This window comes from Fringilla coelebs, assembly GCF_963513975.1.
Source record: "Fringilla coelebs genome assembly, chromosome: 4".
NCBI lineage: Eukaryota > Metazoa > Chordata > Aves > Passeriformes > Fringillidae > Fringilla > Fringilla coelebs.
The window spans coordinates 59,191,658-59,217,407 of NC_140032.1; the positions used below are offsets into that span (position 1 = coordinate 59,191,658).

A 25,750-nucleotide genomic window follows, 5' to 3' on the forward strand; every position below is an offset into this window, starting at 1 on the left:
ATGGAAAAATTTTATCCTCATTATGATGGTTGGCAAGAGACAAATCCTCAATACACAATTGTGGAAGAGACAGATGCCTTAAGAACCTTTGCAGAAGGCGCAGTGGATAGCAAAAATTTTTTGACAAAGGTTATAGGCAAGGCACATCTTAATTCCTGCAGAATTTCTATCTGCCCTGTGATGGAAATAACTACCTAAAGCTTAGCAGCTTATTTATCCCTCTGAAAAAAAGTCAGCTCCCTAGCTACTTCTACAGGAAAGTTAGAACAGGTGAAACAGAGGTATGAACTCCTTCTGAATGACATTAAGGAAAACCTATTTTAAATATCCACAAAGCAAATACACAGCCCTGAACAGTGGAGTGGAAATAGATACCCAATCTCTTCATGCCCCCTCTAGCCCATGCTTTATTAACTGTGAATGAAGACAATGAGGTTACTCAAGGAAAATGCTCATTTCACATAGCGCCAACATTTCATAAGACTAGATATGGACCGAAGTAGGCATAGTACAGCCTAGGGCTGTGACAGCAAAGTCTCTTGCCATTGAAGCTCATACAATGAAACTCTATCATTCCTATTCACCAGGCTTCAAACCAAAGACAGCCTGGGGGACAATCAAATGTTTGCCTCCTACCTAGAAAGAAGTACAGTACCCTGTAGGAAATAATCTTTGCTTTCAACCTGTGTATTTGTACCAAAGGAACCACTGATAGCAAACTGAACTGTTTCTGCAGCTCACAAGCTCTTTAGCCACACTGTCATCTCACACATGCTGTCAGAAAACACTGACTCGGTCCCTGCTCTATAACATCCACACTGCACCAGCAATCCAGCTTGAAAGGATTCATGCCAGTGTCCACTGAGTCCAGCTATGAAACTTACTCAAGAATCCTGGGGCTCCAAATGTGCTTCCCACCACTTTACTGCATGCCAAAGATTCGTCTTGGTTAATCCAGGTCACTGGAAGGCATTTTTTCAATCTGCAGGTTTCCTTCTATGGATCCAGCTGACTTGCTGGAGATGATTTCCTGACACATGCATATGTAGTAATGATGCCTTTTTTCATTCCCTGTGCCTCAAGTCACAGTCAACCGAGAGGCTGCATCCATGAGAGAGAATCTTTCTGACTTAATCTCTGTGCAAGAGGGATCTTTTACTTAATTTCTTCACCTCTACTTTTTTATAAATGCACCTCAGTGCATTTTCTATTCTGAAAGTTGTAAAGAAATGTTTTTATTTCTGTTTTATCTGGCCTGGATTGAGTTAAAGATGATTTCAAGATAATAGGATACATCAAGGCATTGCTCTCCCAGGAGCATAATAAATCTGTAAACTAGGGTACTAGGGCACTTTAGTGCATGCCTCAATTCTCCTCCATGTTCTTCAGAGTATCCAAAGGGTGACAGAACACGTGTCCAAAAAGCTGCAGGGGTTGAAAGCTTGTGTCAGAGGGGTCAGAGGAAGAAGAACAATCTTTTAATAACTCAGAAGGACTAAGAGGAATACAGCAAAATGGCAGAGCATTTTGATTTCATCCAAACATGAAAGACCCTCATTGTCACTTGTAACACAAGCCAATTAAAAAAAAAATTATACCCAAAGTCTCATGCCTATGAAATGCCTGAGGGAAAGAAGGCTTTACCATTCCAGGTGAAAAGCCTGTACCACTCCCTAAAATCCAGAGGATGCACAAGAGAGTAATGCTTGTGAAAAGCAGGCTGAGAGCATCACTTCCATGGCTATTTAAGCAAACACAAATCCAGGCTGCTGCAGTTCCACACCCCAAACACTATCTATCTGTTTGCTATCCCAAACACTTCTTTCTGTTAGCACAAACACCAGGGAATGATACACTATTTCAGGGAGCTCTAGCAGCTGAAAACTGGCTCTGTTAGGGTGGGGGCATTCTTTTTTCAAGTGGGACAGCCACCCCTGTGTGCACTGCAAAGCTCAGACAATGTCAGCTAGAGCAGGGAGGGCAGGGTCACAGCAGTTCACACCAAACTTGCTCCATGCTACCTGAGGGAGCATGTAGCTGTACATTGAATTTTACTATCCCCAGACATAATGTCACGCAAGCAAAACAGGGTACTCCAAACAACTCCCAATCATTTCTTCCTCACCACGTATAGCAACTTTCCATTCTAACAGGACATGGCAAAACAAATACTTTTTCTTTAAGAAGTTTCTGCAGGTTGCAGTAAGAACCAAAAACCCCCAATATTCTATAAAAAACTGTAAAAGATCTCCCATTACTGAGGCTATTTAGATAAAATACTTAATAATAATTGGAGAAATAACTGCTAATGCTACACATTAAGAAACTAATTATATAACCACATATCTACAAGAGTAAGTTCAGTGGCAAAAAAGTATGTCATAGTGTAGAATTTTCACACATTCCAAAATAATGTCTTGAAGTGTTCTGTGCACATCTCCATCATGAGAAATGCTTTTGTTGCCTCACGCAATTGGAAACAGCGTAGCAAAGCATACATGCCTTCTTTTTAAATGGCATCAGAACCTGATATATAATTCCAAAGAGTGTAAAAGCATAAGGAGCATTAAAAAAAGGCTTTAAACAGCTCTTTAGGCATTGAGAATACCTGTTTTGTACTGCTGACTAATATTTTAACCGCTGCAAGGTGGAAGTGCAAGCTTAAGGAGCATGGAAGGTTACGCATGGTACATTAACTGTATTTTTCTGTGCAACCTACAATGCACCCATACAAATAAAAAATGCTTCCTTGGTGACATAATCACTACTCTTTCAACAGCATTGGGCAAGTAACTTCCATGGAGGCAGTTTCCCTACTGGAGTCAATCACAGCTGCAGCAACCTCCTGCTATTCCCTAGAGACCAAAGAGAGTTTTCCTGGGTCTTATAATGAAGGAAAAAACAAGTAGTTTACCAAAAAATGATCAAATCAGTCTTCTCTGTGGGAAATTACCTGTCTTGAGTTTCTGTGGCTCATCTTTACTCACACACTGAGTTAGTGTAACAATCCTTCCTGCTTAGGGAATGCTGCTGGGTCCGGAAGAAATGGGATAGGAAGGGAATGATGTGGCCAAAGATATGCCTCACAAAGACAATCACTATTCCTTCAGAAAAGTGTCCAGGGTCTCCAGTAAGGTCTTCCAGGCACTACTCTAAACTGAAGAATGGACTGCTTTAAAACAGAATGAGAAGCTCATCCTATGATCCAGAGTGTGCCATTTGTGAACACACACAAAGTTCCTGTGCCGAGACAATGACAAAAGACATGCCTGTGCTCCACCTGTGTATGCATAAATAAGTATTTATGGTTTTTATTGAAATTGAGGCTTGAATGAGTACCATTTGCTCCCAGCAGAAATTTACAAGAGCAAATTCCTTGCAAATACTTGTCAGATTGGGATAAATGTTTGAGATCCACCTTTGCATTTTCTCACTAGCCTACCTTCCTTCTGCAGTGAGGTATAAATTTTCTTTTAAATATACTGCACAGTAGTAAACACTGCTCGTGAAAATAAGATTTATAGCACATTAATAAAATCATATAGGCTCACTGGCCTTAAATATATGAGGCACACAATTTTAGTTTTCATGACTACCTCAAAAGAGACCTAGAGTTGCCATGCAGCATGTTTAAATCTACAGAATATTTACACCTACACATCATTCACCTCTTACCTAATTGTTTATTTTCTCCAGCACAGGACAAACTTCTGAAAGATTAATACTATATAGCAGGTGTGATATTTACTTTATTAGTTTAAGATTCTTGAAAAAAGAAAAGCAACACCTACAAGCAACAGAGAGCATGGGATCTTAGCATTTGTTTCACATGAAAGAAAAATAAAAAAAATTAAGGTTAAACATGATGCTTTAAAATAATGATAGCTAGGAGACAGAACAACAAAAATATCTAGAATTCAGATCCAACAAACAACATGAAAGTATCTGCAAGTAGCTTGGCAAGTGCCCTTGAGAAACAAATACCTTTGACACAATATATAATTGCTAAAGTGTACGGAGAGTAAAAAATATCTAAAATTAAATTTCCATTGAGATACACATATATATCTCTATTCACTGCAGGAATTATGTATCAAATATTTTGTCTATCAATTCAAGTAGAAAATACTCATGACAAATATTACTGGTTATTTTATTAATCAAACCAAACATTATGTGAAGGAAAGGTTTCAAACCCATTCTCAGAAAGAATGAAAAGCCTGTGTTTTCAAACAAAAAGCATTTTGCTTCCAAAAATTCCTTGGTTTTCGCTGCTTAGTTACATTTTGGAGGCTTTGGAATAATTTTTGCTTTCTATATTATCATCCCTTCCAAAAGTGCTAGGTGATTGATCCTTACAGCTAACTGGTCAAAATAAAAAGGAAAAAAAAAATGTTAACTTTACTCTTTCTTTTTTTTCTTAATACCACTAGTTCAAATACATTTTTTTAAATTTTGACTTTGATTCCAGGGGCAGCACCAAAAACAAGCACTCTCAAAACTGATGTAATAGGAAAATAGTTTCTTCCTGACTCTGCTGGGATCTCCTTTGTTTTTCTAACGGTGTCATACAAATCAGTTAAATGACTTATTGTGGATTTAGATCAGCACAGGTAAGATTAGAAGCCAGACCAAGAGTAACAGGAGGCAGATCTTTATTCCAAGGTTTCCTCTGATTGCCAGAGCTTCACAAGCAAGACAAGTCTTCCCTAAATGGGCGACTGAAGACACCTGGGTACAAGGAAAATCTTAGACAAAGATAACACAATCACACTTTCACCAGCTTTTCCTCCACCTGCCTCAAGCATAAGACTAATCAGGGATATATTTGGGATGGATAAAGTAAGCAGGACAAGCTGGTCAGACCAACTCTGTTTTGTAATAGTCATTACAACAGCTAGCAAAAGTTAAAGCAGCCACCCAGCTGCTCTCACTTGCACTGAATTCTAAGTTTCCTGCACTGAAGGGTAATTTCTATTTCAATCTGTCTCCCAAATCAGAAGACTGATTTATACCTACAGTCACAAGCAAGTCAACTCTATCGTGCAAGCCTAAGGGAAAAATCAGCAACAGTTTGAATTCTGGAATCCCAAACACAACCCCTCTCACACAAAAAGCTGGCTCCCAAATATAACAGCAGTCTAGATTCCTACATATGTACACAAATACACATCGTAACAGGAAGATAAAATTCAGTCCTTGAGATCCTATACTCCTCAATTTTTATTTGCATCATTTATAAAAGTTCCAAGTAGCTACAACTCCATGTGGTATTTTACACAGAAGCACCAATAATGCATTCAGATCTATAAAAGATAAAGGGATAGCAATGGGATGCCCCAAACACATAAAAAGCTGATCCATGCTTAATTTTATATGAATTTTACCAGTGATTTCATAACAAAATGACAGAGCTGTACACTCCTAAAAAATACAATCTCAAAGTCATAAGTTCATCTTAATACATATGAGAATTTCTTCCAACTATTGCTACAACATGCACACACACACACACACATACACACACACATATATATATATATAATCACTATGTATTTAAGTACACTACTTTAAAATAATAACTCTTTGGAAGAATGAGAATTAATTTTGTACATTTGTACCATCTAACAAATTCAGCCCTGACTTCACTGTCACAAGCCTGATACAAACATTAAAGTGAATGCAACTTTCTGTGCAGTAAAATTAGATAATGTACATAATGCATTGCATGCTATTGATTCTGAAATGACATTGTGGAAGAGACTAATATTTAAGTGTGACACAGTCTCTGAAAGATCTTACCCTTAATTATTTATCAGAGCCAAAATGCAGCCTTCTTCAGAATTTACTTACAGAATTTACATACCAGCATTGTTTATCTTAACATTACACTCTGAACTGTACACAATATTTTCACATTTGCAACATTTGATGCAATATGCTTTGTTGCAAGAGACAAAAGAAAAGGATTCTAATTCTTAGTAGGCCCCTTGAAGTGTCTCTGTATACTCTCAAAATAGAAATAACAGAAGTGTCAAAGTATTTGAGATTTCTAGTGCGGGTCAACCCTTGTTAAATAGCACAACAGTCTAACATACGCTTCTTGTCAAATTAGGCTTGAATTTTGTTCTAAATGGTTCAAAGGGTGGTGGATAAATGGGTGGAGGGAGATTTCTTATTTTTACATTAGTTCATTTGCAACTAATTTTTGATTTTTTTTTCCTTTGTAGCCTTCTGGAGGTGTTCAGTCAAAATGCTAAACTGATTGCAATGTATCTCTAACATCTGTAACATATTGATCATTTGACTCTCAAATCCTTCAAACATTTGCTGGTCCACAACTGCTTCCAGACTGGCCCCAAATAATTTGGCACAAAATTACATTTATTATCATACAATTAAATTCAGAAGTCTCTGCATAATCTACATTTCAGTATTCAGAATTCCAGTATTTTTTTCTTTTTTTTACAGCTACACACAGTGTCTTCATAAAAATAAACTGACTTAAAATTACTACTCTGCTAGTCTATACTTTGTCAAAACCTACTAAAGCTCCAATGTATGTTGCTTTCATATTTCTACAAGAAATTGTCTTTCAGGTTGCTTACCTGTCTTCTCCCACTGAAAAATTTATGGCTTAAAATGCAGTGTGCTTCAAAATGAAAATATCAGGTCTCAAGCAAATTTGTTAAAACCTGAATAGATACAAGTCTATATTCATGTGTTTTGTATCTTTGGCTTTCATTGTACTCAGCATATTAAAATGTAACATGTGCTTCCAATCACTCACATTGGAAGATGATAGAACAATTTTGAAGTATATTTTGAAGTGTACGTGCCATCCTCACAGGGGGTTTTGTTCAGGTATATTTGACATGGCAAATTTTAATTCTTTATGCCCACTTTAAAACCCAACAAACCCTAACCCTTAAGACTTTTATTTACTAATGCCATTTATTCCTAAACTGCTTGAAAATAACTTGACAAAGCTGACGTTCCAAACAAAGACCACACTTCCTGTTCTTACCGGGAATCTGGAACACCATCAATGTTTTGTTCAGCTTGCATAAGTCACAAGTGATTGGCCACAGTCCCTGTGGGCATGCCATTTCATCCAGACTGGACGGTTCATTAGTCATAATTACTATAACTGTACAGCAGAGACTGCAGTTTTATCTCATCATACATCTTTGATAAAGCTGCTTCTATTTCTGCTTCATCAGCATGTGAAGTTACATTATTGGAGCTTTCATTTTCCAATCTGTGATTAACATCGGTTGTTCTGCTTATAAAACACGCACCAAAATTCAAGATAACACACAAAGTGAGGCCACGGCGTGACCACTGTTTGAACTTTGCATTAGGAATCCTGCAGCAGTCACTGCTGCAGAGGAAGAAGAGACTCTGAAATGACAGAGTCGCTACGAAAATTTAACCAAGGAAGTACCAACAACACAGTCTGTAAGAGAATGAAATAAGGCTGTTGGTTTGTAATGTGAACCGTGACATAGAAAAATCTCTGTTTGGTACAAAGGTTAGAGGCAGGAAATTTCTGACAACTGCTGGGTCAATCAGCATTTTTCAGGTAGTGTTTATGCAATTGCAGAAAATGAAAGCCTGCAACATAAAGAACCACGGTGAACACTGACAGTCACCGCACTGCACTCCAGTTAGCAAACAGATGCTAAAACACTTAAATCTAATAAGGACTGTGAATGCAATCTTTAGCAAAAATGCATGTAGAAGTCTCCCATTAAGGCATTTCCTTGTTGCAATGCTTGTTGCTGATTTTTCCATCTTATTGCGTGATAATAGGGAACACAAAGGCTGGTGACACCATCTAAATGTGCCTCGTGTACCCATGATGGGCCACATAAACAGTCATAATCGACAGCTACATGCAGGCACTGAGGCTGCAAAAATCCCAGAGTAATTAGTGTTGTCTGAATGCAATGACATCTGTTTTCTCATGGTCCTCTAGACTTGTCAGGCCAATAAGATATATATGAAAAAATATGACAAGCATTGCAAATGCCCTTCTGAAAGGTCTCACTTTGGGAAAAGCTGCAGGAATGACATGCGCCACCTCTTTTTTGCCAATACACCTAAAAGCCAAAGCCTGGAGATTTGAAAAAGGTCTTTTGAGTCATTTTATTTTTGACTACAGAAGGTTTATTCAGAACAGAGTGCTGTGCTTAGGTAAGAATATTTTGCAGCAGCTTTTGTTCTTTTAGAAAAGCAAGCTTTGTTAACAGAAGACTAAGTGTGACTGCTTATTTCTAACCGGAGTGCTTAAACATCTGTGTCATCACCATCTCCTTTTTTAATTAAAGCAGCAGACACCATGTAGACCACAATAGTGTATGTCTGTATAAAGTAGTAGTAGTAGTAGTAGTAGTAGTAGTAGTAGTAGTAGTAGTAGTAGTAGTAGTAGTAGTAGTAGTAGTAATAATAATAATAATAATAATAATAATAATAATAATAATAATAATGTTTTGTTGTTATAATTATTAGTATTTGCATTAGTACTATAGAGTGCAACAAGAACAGGTCCATAGGCCTGCCTTCTGACATTGCAAAAACGCTCTTTTCATCTGAAGACCTAAGCTTTTGTTTTAGGATCCACAGCCTTTTTCCTTAATATGCCTATTCCCCCACTCTTTTTCTGGACTGTGGCATGTTTGAGCATGCGTTTTCTCCAAGAAAGACATTAGTCATCATTAACAGAAGCCTTGACACCAAGTCTAAGTGCCTCTCCACAATGACCAAGTGGCAATCATCTTTCTCTTACCCTGTCACTGCTGATTAGGGGGTTCTTTCATGAAAATTTAATTTGTCGCCTTTCTACAGCTCCTTTTTACATTTCTGTAATAACACTGCATGCCAGCAACACTAAAAATACAGTAAAGGAGGCTGGATCTGTTTATAAGAAAAGGTAAGATTCAGACTGCATGGCTGTACTTTTTACCTAGTTTAACAAAAAAAAAAAAAAAAAAGCCACTGCAGGATAAAGAAAACAACTGACAGAAGAAAAACTCCCATTAAATACAGAAGGACTCAAACAACCTGGCACACTTTTGATCCAACTAAATTAAATTTCTTTTCCTCTGGAAGACAGCTAGCCAGAGCTTCTTCCAAAGCTTTGTTCAACAGACAAATAGGTAAATGCAATATCTAAACAGATTTTTACAACTAATCAATTTTGTAACTGCTCCAATAAACAGGTATTCAGGTTTTTAGCTTATATAAATATTTATTAAAGGATTTCATAATCCAGTGATAAATTTCAACCCCACTTCTTGAGTCTGTGTCAACATTGCCCTTGCAGTTAAAGAGTCAGCTATGAAGAAAACAGCTTTAGCTGCTGCAGACAGATGAAAGTTTCAGTCACAGATGATACTTTGCAGCTATTCAACACACACAGTCTCAGATTCCTGCTCTGTGTAACATTACAAACATTGTTGAACAAGATACCATAGCAATGAGTTATTTTAAGGAAGTTTTTCAAAACATTTACTCTTCTGCTTTATTTCAATTTGTCTAAAGATTTTTTTTAATTATAAGCATATGCTATTTTGTTAACATCTGTGCACAGCATAAAACCTGACTGAATTCCAACTTCTGAAAAAAATACAGATAACTTACATTGCTCAAATAAAGTAACAACACTAGAAAACTTCATGAAATTCAGATTAAGATGCATGAGTTCATTTAACTGATTTTCCATACAGATATACTTAAAAAAAAAAAAAAAAAAAAAAAAAAAAAAAAAAAAACACCACCACTTATTACAATTTTTATGTTCTTCCAATATCTTTCAGAATTTAATTAAGTGTAAAGCTAAAATCTGGATCTACCTCTATTAAATTCAGAAACCACAGCTAGTAAAATCCAAGTCATAAAAACTTTATTCAGCTTCCTAAAGTATTGGTCCTCCACTACTGACCCAAAACAGCATTGGTAGTCAGAACAGAAACAGTATTGCTAACACTTTGGATTTATATGAAACCTCCAATATCTTTAAATGGTCTCCACATATGAAATTTAAGAAGAGGAAACTAGGAATTAAAAGTGGATTTTGAATGGCAGACTGTGATTGTTGTACTGCTACGGCAGTATAACCTTGATTAAATGCAGAGCAATACCAAAGTAAAAACAAAGCCCTGCCATGGTAACCTAAATTAACTACTGAAGCAGATCATGCTGATACAGAAAGCTGGTGTTTTAAGCTATTTCACTTCAACTCAGGAAAATCTAGGACTTTCTGGAGGGCGCAAAATAAAGTCAACCTTCCGTGGCCGCACAGCTCCCATTGTTCTGTTCCCTGCGTTCTCCTCGGCTCCTTGCCTGCCGAGCCAGGAACGCAGATGTCGAGATCCTTGCTCTGCATCCATGTCAAGTTCAAGTACGGGAAGTTTAGCTCTTTGACTCCCCCCCCCACCCTCAAGTCACTTGTCAGTAAAAGGTTGGGCGATTTATTGACCAGTGCAGGACGCCTACTGTCAGTGCTGAAGGAAATATGAGCGGGGGCTGTCGCTGCTGCTCTGGAGCTCATTGATAATGACATACCTGCCTCTGTCACCCATTACCCATACTACAAACTACTTAGACCTAACTGAAAAATCAATAGCCTACTTGCACCGGTTCCTGTGGCTGCCTCCTTTGATTGTCAGCTCCTGTCTAGGGTCAGCACTTACATGAAAGGGGCTGTGACTGCCTGATGCTTTCAGGACAACCTAACGATATGAAACTAGCCAACAGAACAGTAAATTCTGTCCCCCTGCCCTCCTCATCAATTAGGCTTTGACTAGGCTTGCCTGTAGAAACCTGACCTTTTAAGTTTAGGTGAATATGGAACTAGCTGAACACGCCATTGCCCTCAGCACTGAGCCAGGAAATCCACTGACAGGTTAAACAAAACAGAAGGTTGTAACTGTCATAATTTGCATTGCACTTTCACGCCAACAAGGGTGTTATCAGTGGGGGCAAGCCCTGGAACACACAACGCAAGCACCCTAAGTCACTCTCCTCATAAATTTTCAAGTGAAGGGAGATAAAACATAAATTCACAAATGACCGCACATTTCAAGCCCCACTTTCTTTCAAGTTCGCACTCTGGAAGCCCCCAAAGTACACAAACAATTCCCCTTTGGAGGAGTGCTGGCATGCAGATGCCAGTCAGAATGAACCTCCAGGACAGATGATGGATGGGGAAAAGCCACCTGCCTGCACCTCTAAAGGACTCCTGTACTAGGTTTATTGCCCACTGAGCATTTATATGCATCAATACAAAACATTAATGGAAAATACACTGACACACACCTGTATTTTGGAGCAGCAGGTAGCCATAAATTATTTAAAAGTCCCCAGAGAGCCCTAACTGGTGCTTCTGCATCTTGGAAGTCCATTAACAACTTCTAAATATCCCTGTGACTACAACTAAATGATAAATGTTACATTTTAATGCACGTGCCCTCCTCCAAAGGATATTGACAACCATGAAGCAAAGAACTAAAGCAAGAAATTTCAGATCTAAAGTAAAGGCTGAACTACAATCTGAAGTTTAATACAACAATTTTTATAACTATATATAGACTTTTTTTTAAAGTTAATAGCTGAATAAAATGTCTTGCTCCACCTTTCTTCCAAAATAAATAAATATTAAAACCAAATGAAAGTACCTTTAAAGTCTCTGACTAGTGCTCTTTTCTTATATTTTAATTTTCAATCAAAAATTATTTTATCTCCTTTTATGCTCCTGCTTCCATGGGCCGGCCATACACAATGTAATCATGACTGGAAAATGCAGATAGCATGAGTGATCCGAAGAATTTATACAATTTGAACACCAAAGCTACTTCATACCATGAAAGGACTGGCTACAATACGAACTGTAGTGAATACTAATTTTTTTAAGCTCTGAGAAGGCTAGGAATTTTCAGTGGACTTTATTGAGTGCATACAGTTAACCACTGTAAATGTAAATACACAAACTATTCCTAGAATTCCCAGGCAAGATTCATAACAATAATTTAAATAATGCTTTTTCACTCTACAGCTGGACCTTTTTAACTCATGCACCCTTAATATCCTTCTCGCGCAAAACTGTGCAGTGCCAGACACAAAAATGACGTCTTGGTAAATAAGTGAGAGAAAAATACTGCCACTTGGTTTTCAGCATGTAAGACTCAGTTCCAAAACTCCAGATACCCTTGCAAGCTTTACTTCTGAATGCTGACTCAATATATGCCAGCTGATGCATTTAGGTTATTTCAAATGCACTTTTTGAAATTGGAATTGCGAAAAGAAAACTGCTGAATTACAAAAAGACAAACAACTTTTTTCATTAAAGCTTCAGATAATATGTAACACTGCACTATTTATTACGTATTACCAAATATGCAGAGTTCTAAACAGACACACACAGCACAAATGCAGAGGACTCCTCGAAAATGAAAGCATAGAACTGCATTAAAGCCCTTTTAGATAAACAGAATGGCAGTCAGAATTAATACTGTACTCCAAACAAACTACAGAGCAAACACTAGTTAAAAATGGTAGACCTAATTGAGTCTGGATGGTCCCCTTTACAGACCTAATGCAATGATTAACTATGCATCTGGTAGCATGTCAAGTCCTTTTTGTGTGCCTATCTGATAGTGAAGTGAAAGGGCATGGACAGTGTCCAGTCCCAGCAAGCAAATCATTTGGAAGCAGTCATAGCCATAGATCAAAGATTTTTCACTCTATCCAGAGTCTATTTAAACACACCAACCCAGCCCCTTGTTGCAGACAAAACCAGTTAGAAAATAAGAAAGACTCTTTGGGATACAAAGATAATAAAGGAAGATAGAAGTAGAAAATGAAGAAAAGAAACAGACTGGCAGAACCTTGATTTCCATAGGCCAAGACAGCTGGTTTACATCCTAGTTTTATTTCAGATGGTTAAAGAAAAGGAACAATTTCCATCTCTTAGATCACCAAATATTATTTCAATTAAGCTATGCAGATGGCTTCTATACATTATTTGAACCAATGCAGTTTCCCCTTTCCAGCAGTGGGAGATGGTACCTTAAACTTTTTGGCACACAGGTTTTACCTAATTCATAAGAAAATTAAAAAGAGAGCAGCATATTAACATAGAGAAGTTATTCTGAAATAAGATATGCACAGATATGCACAGCAAGATATAAAATAGGACTAGCTACTATTTGATTCTCTCATTAGAAGTAGCAACAAAACCCCTGCAATGGTTTTAAAAGTCGTAATTTACTACTTTTATGCCAACATAGTACTTTCAAAGGATAAAAATTCAAAACTATGAAGTACAATGCACAGAAAAGTAGATGGCTCTAACTGTGCATTTAATTTGAATGAGGGAACAGTTCGAAGATTGCTCAAACAGGACTTCCTTTAAATTAAATAAAAATTGCATGCTTTTTCTATCAGACCCAAAGTCAAAACAAAATCATCTTAAAATACAGGGAGGAGAGCGAGAGAGAGACTCAATATATTCTGTGCTGGTCACCACTGCTACTGAGAAGATTGAGCCCCCTCCATTCCCTCCTCCCACAACACCCTTCCCCTTTATAAATTGCCCTCATAGAATCCCACTGAAAGGTTATAACCTATACAGTGGCTGGTGAGGAGCAGAGGATTTCACACTGCTATATGCTGTACTTGAAAAAGCACCTTTTTAAGTATAAGCTTATAAACAAGGAGCTTTTGCCTCTGGACCCAGAAACTGACATTTTAAAAGAGTGTAACTCGGACAATTTTAGGTTAACTTATACATATGCTTTGTCTTGACAAAGCTGCATGAAGATTTTGATCTCAAAAATAACTGTCTAACCAGTAAAACCACACAGGCTGTTATCTGTTGGCATCATCATGCATATGCAGAGACTTCAACATCTCAGGCAATAAACAGAACAATCATCTGCAGCTACTCACAAAAAAAAAAAGCACGCAAATTAATAGTTTTTTCATTTCCAAAACTTTTATTTTGCTTATAACATCTTTGTATTTTTCGTAATTTTAAAGTAAGTGCTGATTCAGCCTCACATCATTATTAAGAACCAGACATTATCTCTGTAGCCCACCTCATATTTTTTTCTCAAGCAAATAAGTGTTAATGCATTCAGCTGGAGGTGAAGCTGAGAGAATTCTGGCATATTACATGTTTTCACTTCTCAAAAGTGATGTTAATAATATAATTAATCAGTTATTATAAAGAAAGACCAGCCAACACACATGAACTTGGTTAACTCTAATGGATGAAAAGGCATGCACCCACACTAACTGCATCCAAACAAAAGGCCCACATGAAGTTTTAACAAGAAGAAAATTTTACAAAAGCACTAGAATTGTTCTTTTCTAGTACATTTTCTCCCTGATTGCCAACTTATTAAAGATTAATTACAAAAAAGTATTTTGCATTCAAACCAGTCTACAGCTAAAAGAAGTCACCATTAGTCACCACGAGAAAAGAGAAGATGCTACCTTTAATGCAAAGTTCAAAGCATTAGAAAAAGTCCCTCAGTAGCAGATTGTTTATAGTTAAACACCAGATTATGAACACATTCACATTTTAAGACTGTACAGGAAAGCAAAAATAAGCTACTTAAAGGAGTAGCTGGAAGCAACCCCTCTCCCACTAAAGAAATGAAAGCTAGGGGAGACTTAGAAACATGTATGAATTCTTTAATTACCAGACCACTCAATCTTCACAGGAAAAAAAAGGTACAAGATTTCTACAACACTTTAGGATGATGAGATACACTAATGACACTGGTAAAAATGAAATCATCCTTACTCCAGTGTGTGCCATCAACTAACTTCATACACACAAACCTTAAAACAGATCAGCAGATACTAAAGGCAAGCCATGACTCTCCAAAAAAAGGTAAACACTGTACACCATCGAATGCAAAAAGGATTTTATCCCTCGAACCCAGCACAGCGCTGGCTAGAACTATTAACCCAGTTCTGTTTTGGAGAAACGCAACATGCATTACTGAATCACTTCTTTTCAAATCCATACATTCCCTGCAGCAGTTCAAGCTTCATCAGCAGTGCAGGAATGTTTGAAAATGACAGGCAAAGGGCACTAGCTCTTTTCCCATACAGTTCTTCTATAAATGGAAGCAGAGTCCTACAAAGCACTTAAAGCTGAGAATGTTTGAAGACTGATCTCCAGGAAAAAAATAACACTATGCTAGGTTCCACAAGCAGATTAATTATTCTGTTTTCTGCAAAACTGTTTCCATTAAATGAAAGGACAGAGAGGAAACCAACTACTAGAAAATAACGGAACGCTAGCTGGGTCTCATCAGCAAAGCTGCCATGAACAAAGCATATACAAACACATACATATTTCACATGCTATTCTTAAAAATACTTCTCAGCCCTTTCGGGAGCACCTGCTCCTGAATTCACTTTTCCCTCTTCCTCTCAGCAAGGGAGAGACAAAGGACAGGCTTGGCAGAAATCCTTTAATAGCCTTAAGTCGCTTTGATTAAACTTTGATTTACCTTAAAAATTACACCTTATATCAGTAGCATGTTATAGAAACTTTAAAATACAGCAGTCATTATTAAAAGACTGAAATATTTAATGTATGCCAGGCTGATAAACTGGTTAGGGAATCAAATGAAAGTATGCTATATGATAATGCAGCAAAAAACTTGCATGCTTATTGCTAAAACTCTGAGCTGCTTTCCAGCTTTTTTTCTTTTGTTGTTTCAGCGGTTAACACAAATCCATAATGTTCTCTTGATGGGGAAAAAAAAAGAAAAAGAAAAAGAAAAAAAAAGTCTTAATGGCAGCCCTACGCTGCTACTTTGCCATCCTGAGTGTGAAGAAAATACCGTGGCACATCCCTTGCCTGCACGGCTGGATTTACACCCGCCCGAGCTCCCTACCGTAGGAGCGGGAGGGGGCAGGAGGAGCCAAGGCAAGAGCAAACACCGCACACCGCGTCCCCTTCCCAGTATCTTTTTACAGAAGCCCTCGCTAACAAAACACTATAGCTCCAGGCAGCGGCATGCTGATGTTGGCACTGCTTAAACCAAACAAACACGATGTTTAACAGTCAAATAAAATGTCCCGCAGCCTCCCTAATGAATTTGTCAAGGACCATCAGATCACCCCCGCCCCTGCCTCATTAACTCAAGTATGATGAGACGGATTATAACGAGAGAATACAGATCAATCGGTCTGAAGACTTCAAGTGGCTTTTAGCCCTGAGAGTTTCCCTCTCTGCGGCACACGCATGCACACGGTCTTTTTTTAATGGAATACAGTATCTCCTGCTGCTGGAGGGGATGCCACTTCGTTTTATACACCATCAAGGAGCTGCTGATGGACTTCTACACTAACACACATAAAAGCAGAGGTGACAAGGGCTCTTCAATTATAGCCTCCTCGGATCCTGTTCCCCTTTCAATTATTCATCCCGGAGAGAGCAAATTCCGCCACAGATGAAGCTGGTCTTAATGCAGTGCGGCCACAAACGCCCAGACACGGGAGAGAAGGATTTCACGTGCATTATTTGCTGGAAGTGTTTAAGTTTATTGCTCAAATGATGTTTCTAATTAGCGTTGGGGCAATAAATTAAAGTCAGCTTTTGTTTAGCTGATTTATTATTTACTAGGGCTTCAACCTCAGGCAGGAAAATTGGTAATGAATTGTTTTAAATCTGAACACTGGTAACGCTACATCATTAGGCACCTTTTCGGGGGGAGGGGGGGTGGGAAGGGAATCGCCCCCTCCTCCTGCTTTTACCCTGAAAAAAGGAACGCGTGTACCCCGCCATTGCCAGGGCCGCCTGAAGTCTCCGGCAACCTCCCCCGCACCCAGGACACGGTAACCCCTAGGCTGGGCGCTCTCCGCGGGAAGCGAGACCCCGCGGAGCCCTCCTGCCCACCTCCGCTCCGAGGGCGGGTGTGCAGAGCCCTCGCCGGCACGGAGAGCGGTGCTTGCCCGGTAGCGAGTACGCCCCGGGAGCTTTGACGGTGGCGTGTGAAAGGGACCCCCAGCCCTAACTAACTCTTCCCTTTGCCGGAGGGCAGCGGTAAGCGAGGCGTGGGACCCTGGCAGCTCCGCCGGGCCAGCCGAGCCGCGCAGAGAAACTCCTCGCAAGCGAGCCTCCGAGCGCCCCGGCGGGCGCGGCCGCGGGGAGGGGGCAGCTCCGCAGGCACTCACCCGCGCCTCGGGGCGGAGAGCCCCGCTCCAGTCCGCGCATCGCCGGGACACCCCAGGGACCGTGAGAGCAGCGGCGCCAGCGCCCACTCTGCCCTCGTGGCAGCCTGCCCCTTCTCCCGCACCTCTCGTAAGCTGCTCGCCTCGGAGCCTTTCCCGGGCTCATCTCCCTCCCGACGGGGCCGGGCCCGGCGGGGACACCTCACACCGCCGCCAGCTCCGGGCACCGCGGGCCGCCGGGCCAGCCCCTCCATCCCCTGGCGCAGAGTGCCCCGGCGGCGGGCAAGGGAAGCAGGGAGCCGATCCTTTCCTCGCGAAGGACGGAGCCGCACCGGCGCCGGGAACGTCTATACTTACTTCTTCCAGCGGTACGGTCGGCACCAGACATGTTTCTAATTTAAGCGCACACAGAAAACAGACGGCGGTATTTTCTTTATTAAAATCAGCCAGCTGCAGCGAAAGGAGGAGAGCGCAAGGAACAGAGCCCAACCGCTGCGAGAGGGTTACCGGGAGGCTCTGCACGAAGGAGCACACCGCCCGTCTGCACGGGCACGGCCTCGGCCCCGGTCCCGGCGGGGCTCCCGCGCGGCGAGAGCCGCCCCGCACCGTGGGACCGCACGGCCTAGGGGAGAGCAAAGCAGCTACGCACCCTTGCCCTGAGCACTGGAGGTGTGGAAACTGCTCTCCTTTCCATCCTAAATTCACGCAGGAAAAGCAGATTTGGCTCTTCCGCAGCAGGTACTGCCCCGGGGCTTCCTCCGACCTGACACCAGGGAGCTACGGCTTTATGTCCAAACCATTCCATATTCTTATTAATACAAACTTGCATAAAATATCGTTTCCTTTTGAATAACTCAATCCTACGCTTTAGGAGGATGAAAAGAACTTTATGACACAAGATTTATCTAAATTAAGGTGACTGGGGGCAGTAAAACAAGGTGTGCCACGCTACTCCGGTGACGGTCTCATTTTCACTGCTACAGCCTGGCACTAAGCGAAATGAGATTTATGCCTGCGGTGAAGCCCCGGCCCGCCTCTCCCTTTTCTCCGCACACACCGGCACTGCCGCCGGGTCCCCTCGCAGCGAGTGAGGGAGCAGCGAGCTCACCTCGCCCTTCACCGGCTGCCACGGCGAAATTAAAGGGATTTTTTGTTCCTGTCCCTCCCCCCCACCCCATCCCCACACACACACACACAAACACCCACACACACCCCGCGCCGGGTGGCGGGACGCCCCGAGCCTCCCTCCCGGCTGCCCTGCCGCCCATCCCGGCTCCAAGCCCCGGCGCGGAGCGGACGCGGGGCCAGGGGCGGGAGCGCGGGCGCGTGTGCGCGCGCCGGGTGCCGCGATTGGCCGCGGCGCTGACAGCTCGGCGGCGATTGGCGGCGCGGCCCCGCCCCGCGCCCGCGCGCGGCCCCATTCATAAACTACAGGGCCCGGCGGCAGCGCCGCGAGAGGGACGCGGGCACACGGCGCTGCAGGAGCGGAGCCAGAGGCGCGGACACTGGGAGCCTCGGCGCGCACTTCCAGGGGTGGGGAGGGGGAGGAGAACCCATCCCGGGCACGGCAGCTACGCCCTCCTCCCGCTCAGGATAAAACACAGTCTGTGCAAAGAAAGCAAACAACAACAAAAAAAAAAAAAGCAACAACTCCTCTCCATACAGTCTGTCTCACAACAATCTATGTAGAGCTGCAGGACGGGAATGAGAGATCCCAGACCAAGTGCACCCGTCTGCGCCTAAAGATAGAGACAGCCACTGAGTCGGGTTCAGCCAACGCCTCCAGCAGGAAAAGGGAAATCAACAACACCCCCTGACAGTCTGAGCGAGCGGCAGCCAAACTCATGCACATCTCTGGCGGTGCCACGGACTGAAAGAGAGAGACAGACAGACAGACACAGAGTTCACTCTTCCGCTGAGGGCATTGCTCGCATTCTTCTCCTCCTCTCGTACCGTGTGCGGTTTTAAACTTCGCCGCCGACCGGCTTTTCTGCGGGAACCTTCTGCGAGTCCTGGGGAAGTTCGTTTGTTGTTTTGAGGTTTTTTTCCATGAACTATTGAAACGGCATTTTTGTCGCTGCGCGGGGGGGTGGGCGCCTGAGCGCAGAGGCAGCACAGACTTCCCTGCCCCCATCGCCATCCAAAACTTTGGGCTCCGGGAGCCCGCGGCGGCTGCCCGCCTCTCCGGCACCGGCTCCGGCATCACCAGCATCAGCACCGCCGCCGAGCCCGCACCGGCCCGCTCCTCCTCCTTCTCCTCCTCGCCGGGGCAGCGCTGGGCTTCGCTCCTTTGTGCTTCGCCGCCCTCCCCGATTTCTTTAATTGCTCTCACTGGCGCGCCGCTGCCGCCTTCTTCCCGGAGGCGGCGGGGGTCTGCGATTTGGCTGGTGCCTTCCGCAAAGCTGCAGCCACCGCTAAAGCATTGGATCCCTCAACGTACTGCGAGAGCCCGGTGTACAGCCCGGACCTGTGCCCCAACATGATCGCCGCGCAGGCCAAGCTGGTCTACCAGCTCAACAAATACTACACGGAGCGCTGCCAGGCGCGCAAGGCGGCCATCGCCAAGACCATCCGGGAGGTGTGCAAGGTCGTGTCGGACGTGCTGAAGGAGGTGGAGGTGCAGGAGCCGCGCTTCATCAGCTCCCTAAGCGAGATCGACGCCCGCTACGAGGGGCTGGAGGTGATCTCGCCCACCGAGTTCGAGGTGGTGCTCTACCTCAACCAGATGGGCGTCTTCAACTTCGTGGACGACGGCTCCCTGCCGGGCTGCGCCGTGCTCAAGCTGAGCGACGGCCGCAAGCGCAGCATGTCCCTCTGGGTGGAGTTCATCACCGCCTCGGGCTACCTGTCCGCCCGCAAGATCCGCTCCCGCTTCCAGACGCTGGTGGCTCAGGCCGTGGACAAGTGCAGCTACCGGGACGTGGTGAAGATGATCGCGGACACGAGCGAGGTGAAGCTCCGCATCCGGGAGCGGTACGTGGTGCAGATCACGCCCGCCTTCAAGTGCACCGGGATCTGGCCGCGCAGCGCGGCGCAGTGGCCCATGCCCCACATCCCCTGGCCCGGCCCCAACCGGGTGGCGGAGGTGAAGGCAGAGGGCTTCAACCTGCTCTCCAAAGAGTGCTACTCGCTGACGGGCAAACAGAGCTCAGCCGAGAGCGACGCGTGGGTGCTGCAGTTCGGCGAGGCCGAGAACCGGCTGCTGATGGGCGGCTGCCGGAACAAGTGCCTGTCGGTGCTGAAGACGCTGCGCGACCGGCACCTGGAGCTGCCCGGGCAGCCCCTCAACAACTACCACATGAAGACGCTGCTGCTGTACGAGTGCGAGAAACACCCGCGGGAGACCGACTGGGACGAGGCGTGCCTGGGCGACCGGCTGAACGGCATCCTCCTGCAGCTCATCTCCTGCCTGCAGTGCCGGCGCTGCCCCCACTACTTCCTGCCCAACCTAGACCTCTTTCAGGGCAAACCCCACTCGGCCCTGGAAAGCGCTGCCAAACAGACCTGGAGGCTAGCCAGAGAAATCCTCACCAATCCCAAAAGCCTCGACAAGCTATAGGGTTAACACGCCCGCGCACAAAAACTCGCCCTCCGTAAACAACAACAGCGCCTAAAAAACTTTCTATTTAACGCGAACTACGACGGAAAGAGGCGGCGAAAGACACGCGCCCTCGCCACCCCCCCACCCACCTGCAGTTCGGCCTTTAAAAACTTGCCGACGGTTTTCCCGGCGTAGACTCTCACCGCCTTGCACAGAAAAAGGGAAGAACCTCTCTCCTCCCGTCCTCCAATGTGAATTTTTCAAAGGTCACAAAAAGAAGCGATCAGACTTTTGCAACTTCAAAACGAAACCCGAAAGGTACATTTTCCAATCCATGTATAGTCCTTTTCTTATGCTCTCTTGTTTGCCTGAATGTTGTCACCAAGTGAAAAAATTATTTAACTATATGTACAAATCTCCCTTTAAAAAAGTTTTACTGATGTTAAATGTATTTCGGTGCCAAGGTCAGATTATGTGCCCCACAACTGACTTGTTGCAAATAGTAATAAAAATATTACTTTAACTTTACGCTGACTTTTTTGGTGAATGGTTCTTAAATTAAGGCAAATACATTCTTTCTGAACCTCAGAAGGAATATTTTTTTTTTAATAAACGAAACCACGATATGTAAAGATAGGCTAAACGCAACACCTAGCCCAAGCCTTAGCTCAGTGTATTGACTGATGTTTTCTAAACCTCTCTCTAGCTTCCATTAAAAAAAAAGTACATCTAAAAAAAAAATCTTATATATTCTGTAGTTCAGCATGTGACAACATCTGCTATATTTCTGTTACTCTAAGGTTCTGTTCTAAATCTTGGAATATATGAAGCATCGCACAGCAGCTCACCACAGTTTAGTCAGAATTACAGCATGCCTCTTCCTACCCTAGAGTCGGGTTTTTTCTCTTTAATTTTTTTTTTCCTTGTGGTATTCCCTGCTTCTATTTTTCCCCGGTAAATCTCGAGTGCTGCATTTTGTTGTAGAAGTCCACCACTGTTTGCTTTCGCTGCCCAGAGCGAACGCGCTATCCATTTGACTTTGACACGAAGGAAGTATAGATCTACCCTGAATAATTAATGCGATTTAGAGCAACCGGTCGATTTTTTTTTTAAACAAACATTTGTTTTTGCCCAGATTTTTAAGTACAGCATAAAATCGCACCGCAGCATCGTCAGACGGGGAGATAAGCAGGAACCCGTCAGGAAAGCACTCGATCCTACACCGGCACCCGGGCGCTCTCTGCCGATCTCCTTCCCTGCCCCAGCCCCCTCTCCCAAAGCGAAGCTCTGCCTGATTCCCCGCAGCTATTTCACTTTAAGCTTGCTCGGGACGACTGAGAAATACTGGCAGGATTTTTTTCGGGAACGCATTCCTAAGATTTAAAAAGGTTAGCGTTACCCGCTCGAGTCGCCCGAAAGATTGCAACACTGGCTCGTAGCATTTCGAGCAAGTTTTCATATCCTTTCGTGGGCCGGGGGGAGGAAAAATAAAATGTCTAGTTCTTGCCCCAGAGGACTATTTTCGTTTCCTTTTGGACGGAGACGGAAAGAAATAACCATTTAAACTTGAGCTGCTTTTGCCTTTACGTTTGAAAACGAAATGCTCGATGGCGGCAGCAGCCGGGGCGATGCAGCGGGCTGCGCGGGGCCACCCTGGCCGGCGGAGCGGGCACACTCCGGCCCGGCCCCGCCGCTGCGTCCGCAGCCCCTCCGGCCCCGGCTGAGCCCCACGAGTCTTTTGTGGAGCCATCTTAACGTTTTCCACAGCGCTGATCCCGGATCACCTGGCAGAACGGGATTAGCCGTTCCTTCCCAAAACAGCCCAGAGCCCCCGTATAAACTCTGATCGTATCGCTGCCTATGCTATCGCTACCTAAGGCAGGTTTTCCTTCAGGAACTTGTCACAATGTTTTCTTTTCAGTAGTTTAGACAAATATACAGGGAACTTAGATTTATCAAACAGATGAAGCCTCATTAATTAAGCAGGCCCGCGGAGCTTACAGCGGATTAGTTGTTGGGTTTTTTTTTGTTTTGGTGGGTTTTTTTTCAAGGGGCATTTTCTACAGCACACGTCATCGCTATCAAAGGTACATCGATTTCAGCACAGGGTGGGGCAGGGAGGTGTTAATGCTTGAAAAGATGCTGTTGGTAAGATTACATAGTTTTTAAAATAAAATTATTCAGATCTGATTTTTAGCTCCCCCCCCCCCATCCCTGAGACATTATAAAGGTAATTTTTTTAATTTTAAGACCCCCAGCTAAAGTACCATTGCAAGCAGAATGTAAGAGGTGTAGCCATTACTTCATGTAACCAACCTCTCCTGTTTTAAGAACTCTAAGAAAATCTCTCAGATACAGAGTAAAAGATCGGGTCAAACAAAAACAGAACGCCTGCTCACAGTTATGAAAAAAAGCCTCTACCAAATACTGGGAAGCAGGAGAAAAGGAGGCTAACTGTACGTTATATGTCAGTGTTCCCACAAAACATGTAACAGGAATGGTAAGAATTAGTAACTGTACTCAAAGACCCTATGTGCTGGACATGAAAAGCAAGAATTCAGAATAACGCAGATCTGTAAGACTTTTCTCATGCTGATACAATACAAAGCAGAACATTTTAGATGGAAAATGCAATACAGGAACATATCGAACAAACTTTAATTTCACATTTATATTCTTTCCATCATTAAATGGGATTTTTTAGTTAAATATGGGTGGGGATTAATGAAACATAATAGAAGGATATAAGCATATAAAAATTTTAAGCACTAGCTCAGATTTAAAATAATTTCCAATATATTTCAAAAATTCTTCAGGACCAAAAGAAAAGTTAAGTCTCATTTATGATATCGCATAAAATCACAATTCTAGTTAATTGCTTATATTAAAATCTAGCTCTAACAATTTGAGAGCACTGCTTTTCGACATAAATTTTTTTCTGGATAGGATTTGATAATCCCAGCTTTCAGACCCACCTATACCATTTTTATTACAGACAAGAGCAATTTACTCAATAGGAACAAAGAACTGAACCGGTGCTTAACACACAAGGTATTCTCTCTACAGACAAGCAGAGAATCACGACTTCTTCCAGCAGTGCCCTCCCCAAAGAAATTACTACCCAGTTCAACATTAGGTAGGTATTTAAAAAATGAAGAGTCGTGACTATGCTTAAATAGTGAGAATATTTGCCAGTTGTGTCCTACTTTCGAAATGTTGCTGTAACGCTGCAGAAAACATTCAAGTGCAACATTATTAAGCTAACTGCATGATATGCTCCCTTTGAAATTGGAATTTTATTGAAGGTTACTAATTTTAACCAGAAGACAAGTAATCAAGCAACTCAGAGCAAATAAAGTTGGTGGAAATTATCAAGTCAGCTCAGAAACATATTTTAGAAGGGCAATTATGTTTTATGCTTAGGCACAATATATAATAAGGGGCCAAGTAAAATGTGTTAGAGACTAATATGACAGGAACACTGCAAACTTAAGAGTGCGCGAAGTTCCGTGCTGTTTTACACTAACATTTGTAAAATCAGGAAAGTAAAACAAAGTATTAAGGCTAAAAGCCTCGCTGAACTTCCCTGTATTCATACAGGCCTGTGATTCAAGATGTCTTTATTTCAGACATGTCTCCCTGGAGCTTTATTCGCAGCAAGCTAATTAACATTCAAGTAGGTTTGAATTGTGGGAGGGGGAGAAAAAGGAGCAGGAAAGGAGGTGTCACCTATCTGAAGTTCAGCAACATATATGGTCAGTGGCAAAGTTATTAAAGCAGCAACACTGCAGCCCAGTAGAGGTAAAGGAAGTCAAGTGAAGAATTAAAGGTCTTGGGTAATTTGTCATCATTTCTCAGACTTCAGGGTCAATGATCTCTTACCTTTGGGTCGATTTTCTTAAAACTAGGATCTTCTTCATCCACCTCAAAGTAGAGCTCAGAAAGAGTGATGGAAAGGGTGCCTTTCACTACTACGGAGGGTGCCACAAGCTGAGCTGGTGTGCTGAGGGACACTGGACCTGCCAAAGCAGGAAAACACCAACAATGTTCAAACTGAAAAGAATGCGAGTAAGAATTATTCACTTTTCAGGCCAAGCACATTAAAATAAAGCAAAGAGCACAGCTCTTCCTTACAGAGCAAACCCCTTTATGTCCCGGAAAAGAACATATGTAACAGATTTACAGTGTCTCTGTGCTGCTGAACACTGAGGCAGCTGCAATTGCAAACTGCTGCATACATTACACAGAGCTGGCTTTAGCATGGCAGTCTTCAGCTTTTACTCAGACACATCTTCTGTCCGAGAAACTCCAAGAGTTGCACACCTTCTGTTACATGAAATATAGAGAGTGCACACACAAACACTCGAAATCTTACTGTCTGATGTGTTCTTTAGTTACTGAGAAGTTCTGACAGCATTTCACAAAGATGAACACCGCAGTCAAGGCTCAAAGTTGTCTAACTGCAAAGTGTTCCCTCATGGATGCTGGAAATCTATTGTTAAGGTTACACAATGTTATAGAGCCTAAAGTAAAATGTTTTAAAGATGCTTTTGATTCCACATTAAATATTGTTCAAGGATTCCATACAGTGTTAGTGTAGCTCGGGGACTGTGGGAGTAAACAGCTGGAGGGTTGGTTTCCAACCGAATGAATTTTTATTGGAATAATCACATCTCCACCGGGCTTATCACAGGGACAAATCAGACTACTACTGAAAACAATAGGTTCAGCATTATATAAACTAACTCATACAGAATGAAAACAGGCTATGTTTGTCAACCAGCTGATTAAGAGGCAAGGAAATGAAGTTACATGGCTGCAGTATCATCTGAGTTTTGTAAAACAGAGGAAGATACTAAAGTGACATAGACAATTTTGTTTTAATAAAGCAGCTATAAATGAGGTACACACATTCAGGTAATCAACGTGAGAATAACTGACAAAAAATTCAGATGAATTGTCATTTCCATCGATTGTTAGAAGGGTGATGGTCCTTAATCTCACATC

General features: G+C 42.6%; 2 protein-coding genes across 4 annotated transcripts in view; one reads left to right on the forward strand and one right to left on the reverse strand.

The window, feature by feature from the left end:
• Window positions 1-25,750, reverse strand: part of LRBA (LPS responsive beige-like anchor protein) — a 363,835-nt gene that overhangs the window by 140,046 nt on the left and 198,039 nt on the right. For all 3 annotated transcript variants that reach the window (XM_084204142.1, XM_084204143.1, XM_084204141.1), the window contains one exon: window positions 24,626-24,762. In XM_084204142.1, coding sequence (XP_084060268.1) covers window positions 24,626-24,762 — 137 coding nt within the window. The remainder of the gene's footprint in view (window positions 1-24,625; window positions 24,763-25,750) is intronic.
• Window positions 19,682-20,761, forward strand: MAB21L2 (mab-21 like 2; the record flags this gene model as incomplete). Its single annotated transcript, XM_084204093.1, has 1 exon — window positions 19,682-20,761. The coding sequence occupies one exon, from the start codon at window positions 19,682-19,684 to the stop codon at window positions 20,759-20,761; it is 1,080 nt and encodes a 359-aa protein (XP_084060219.1).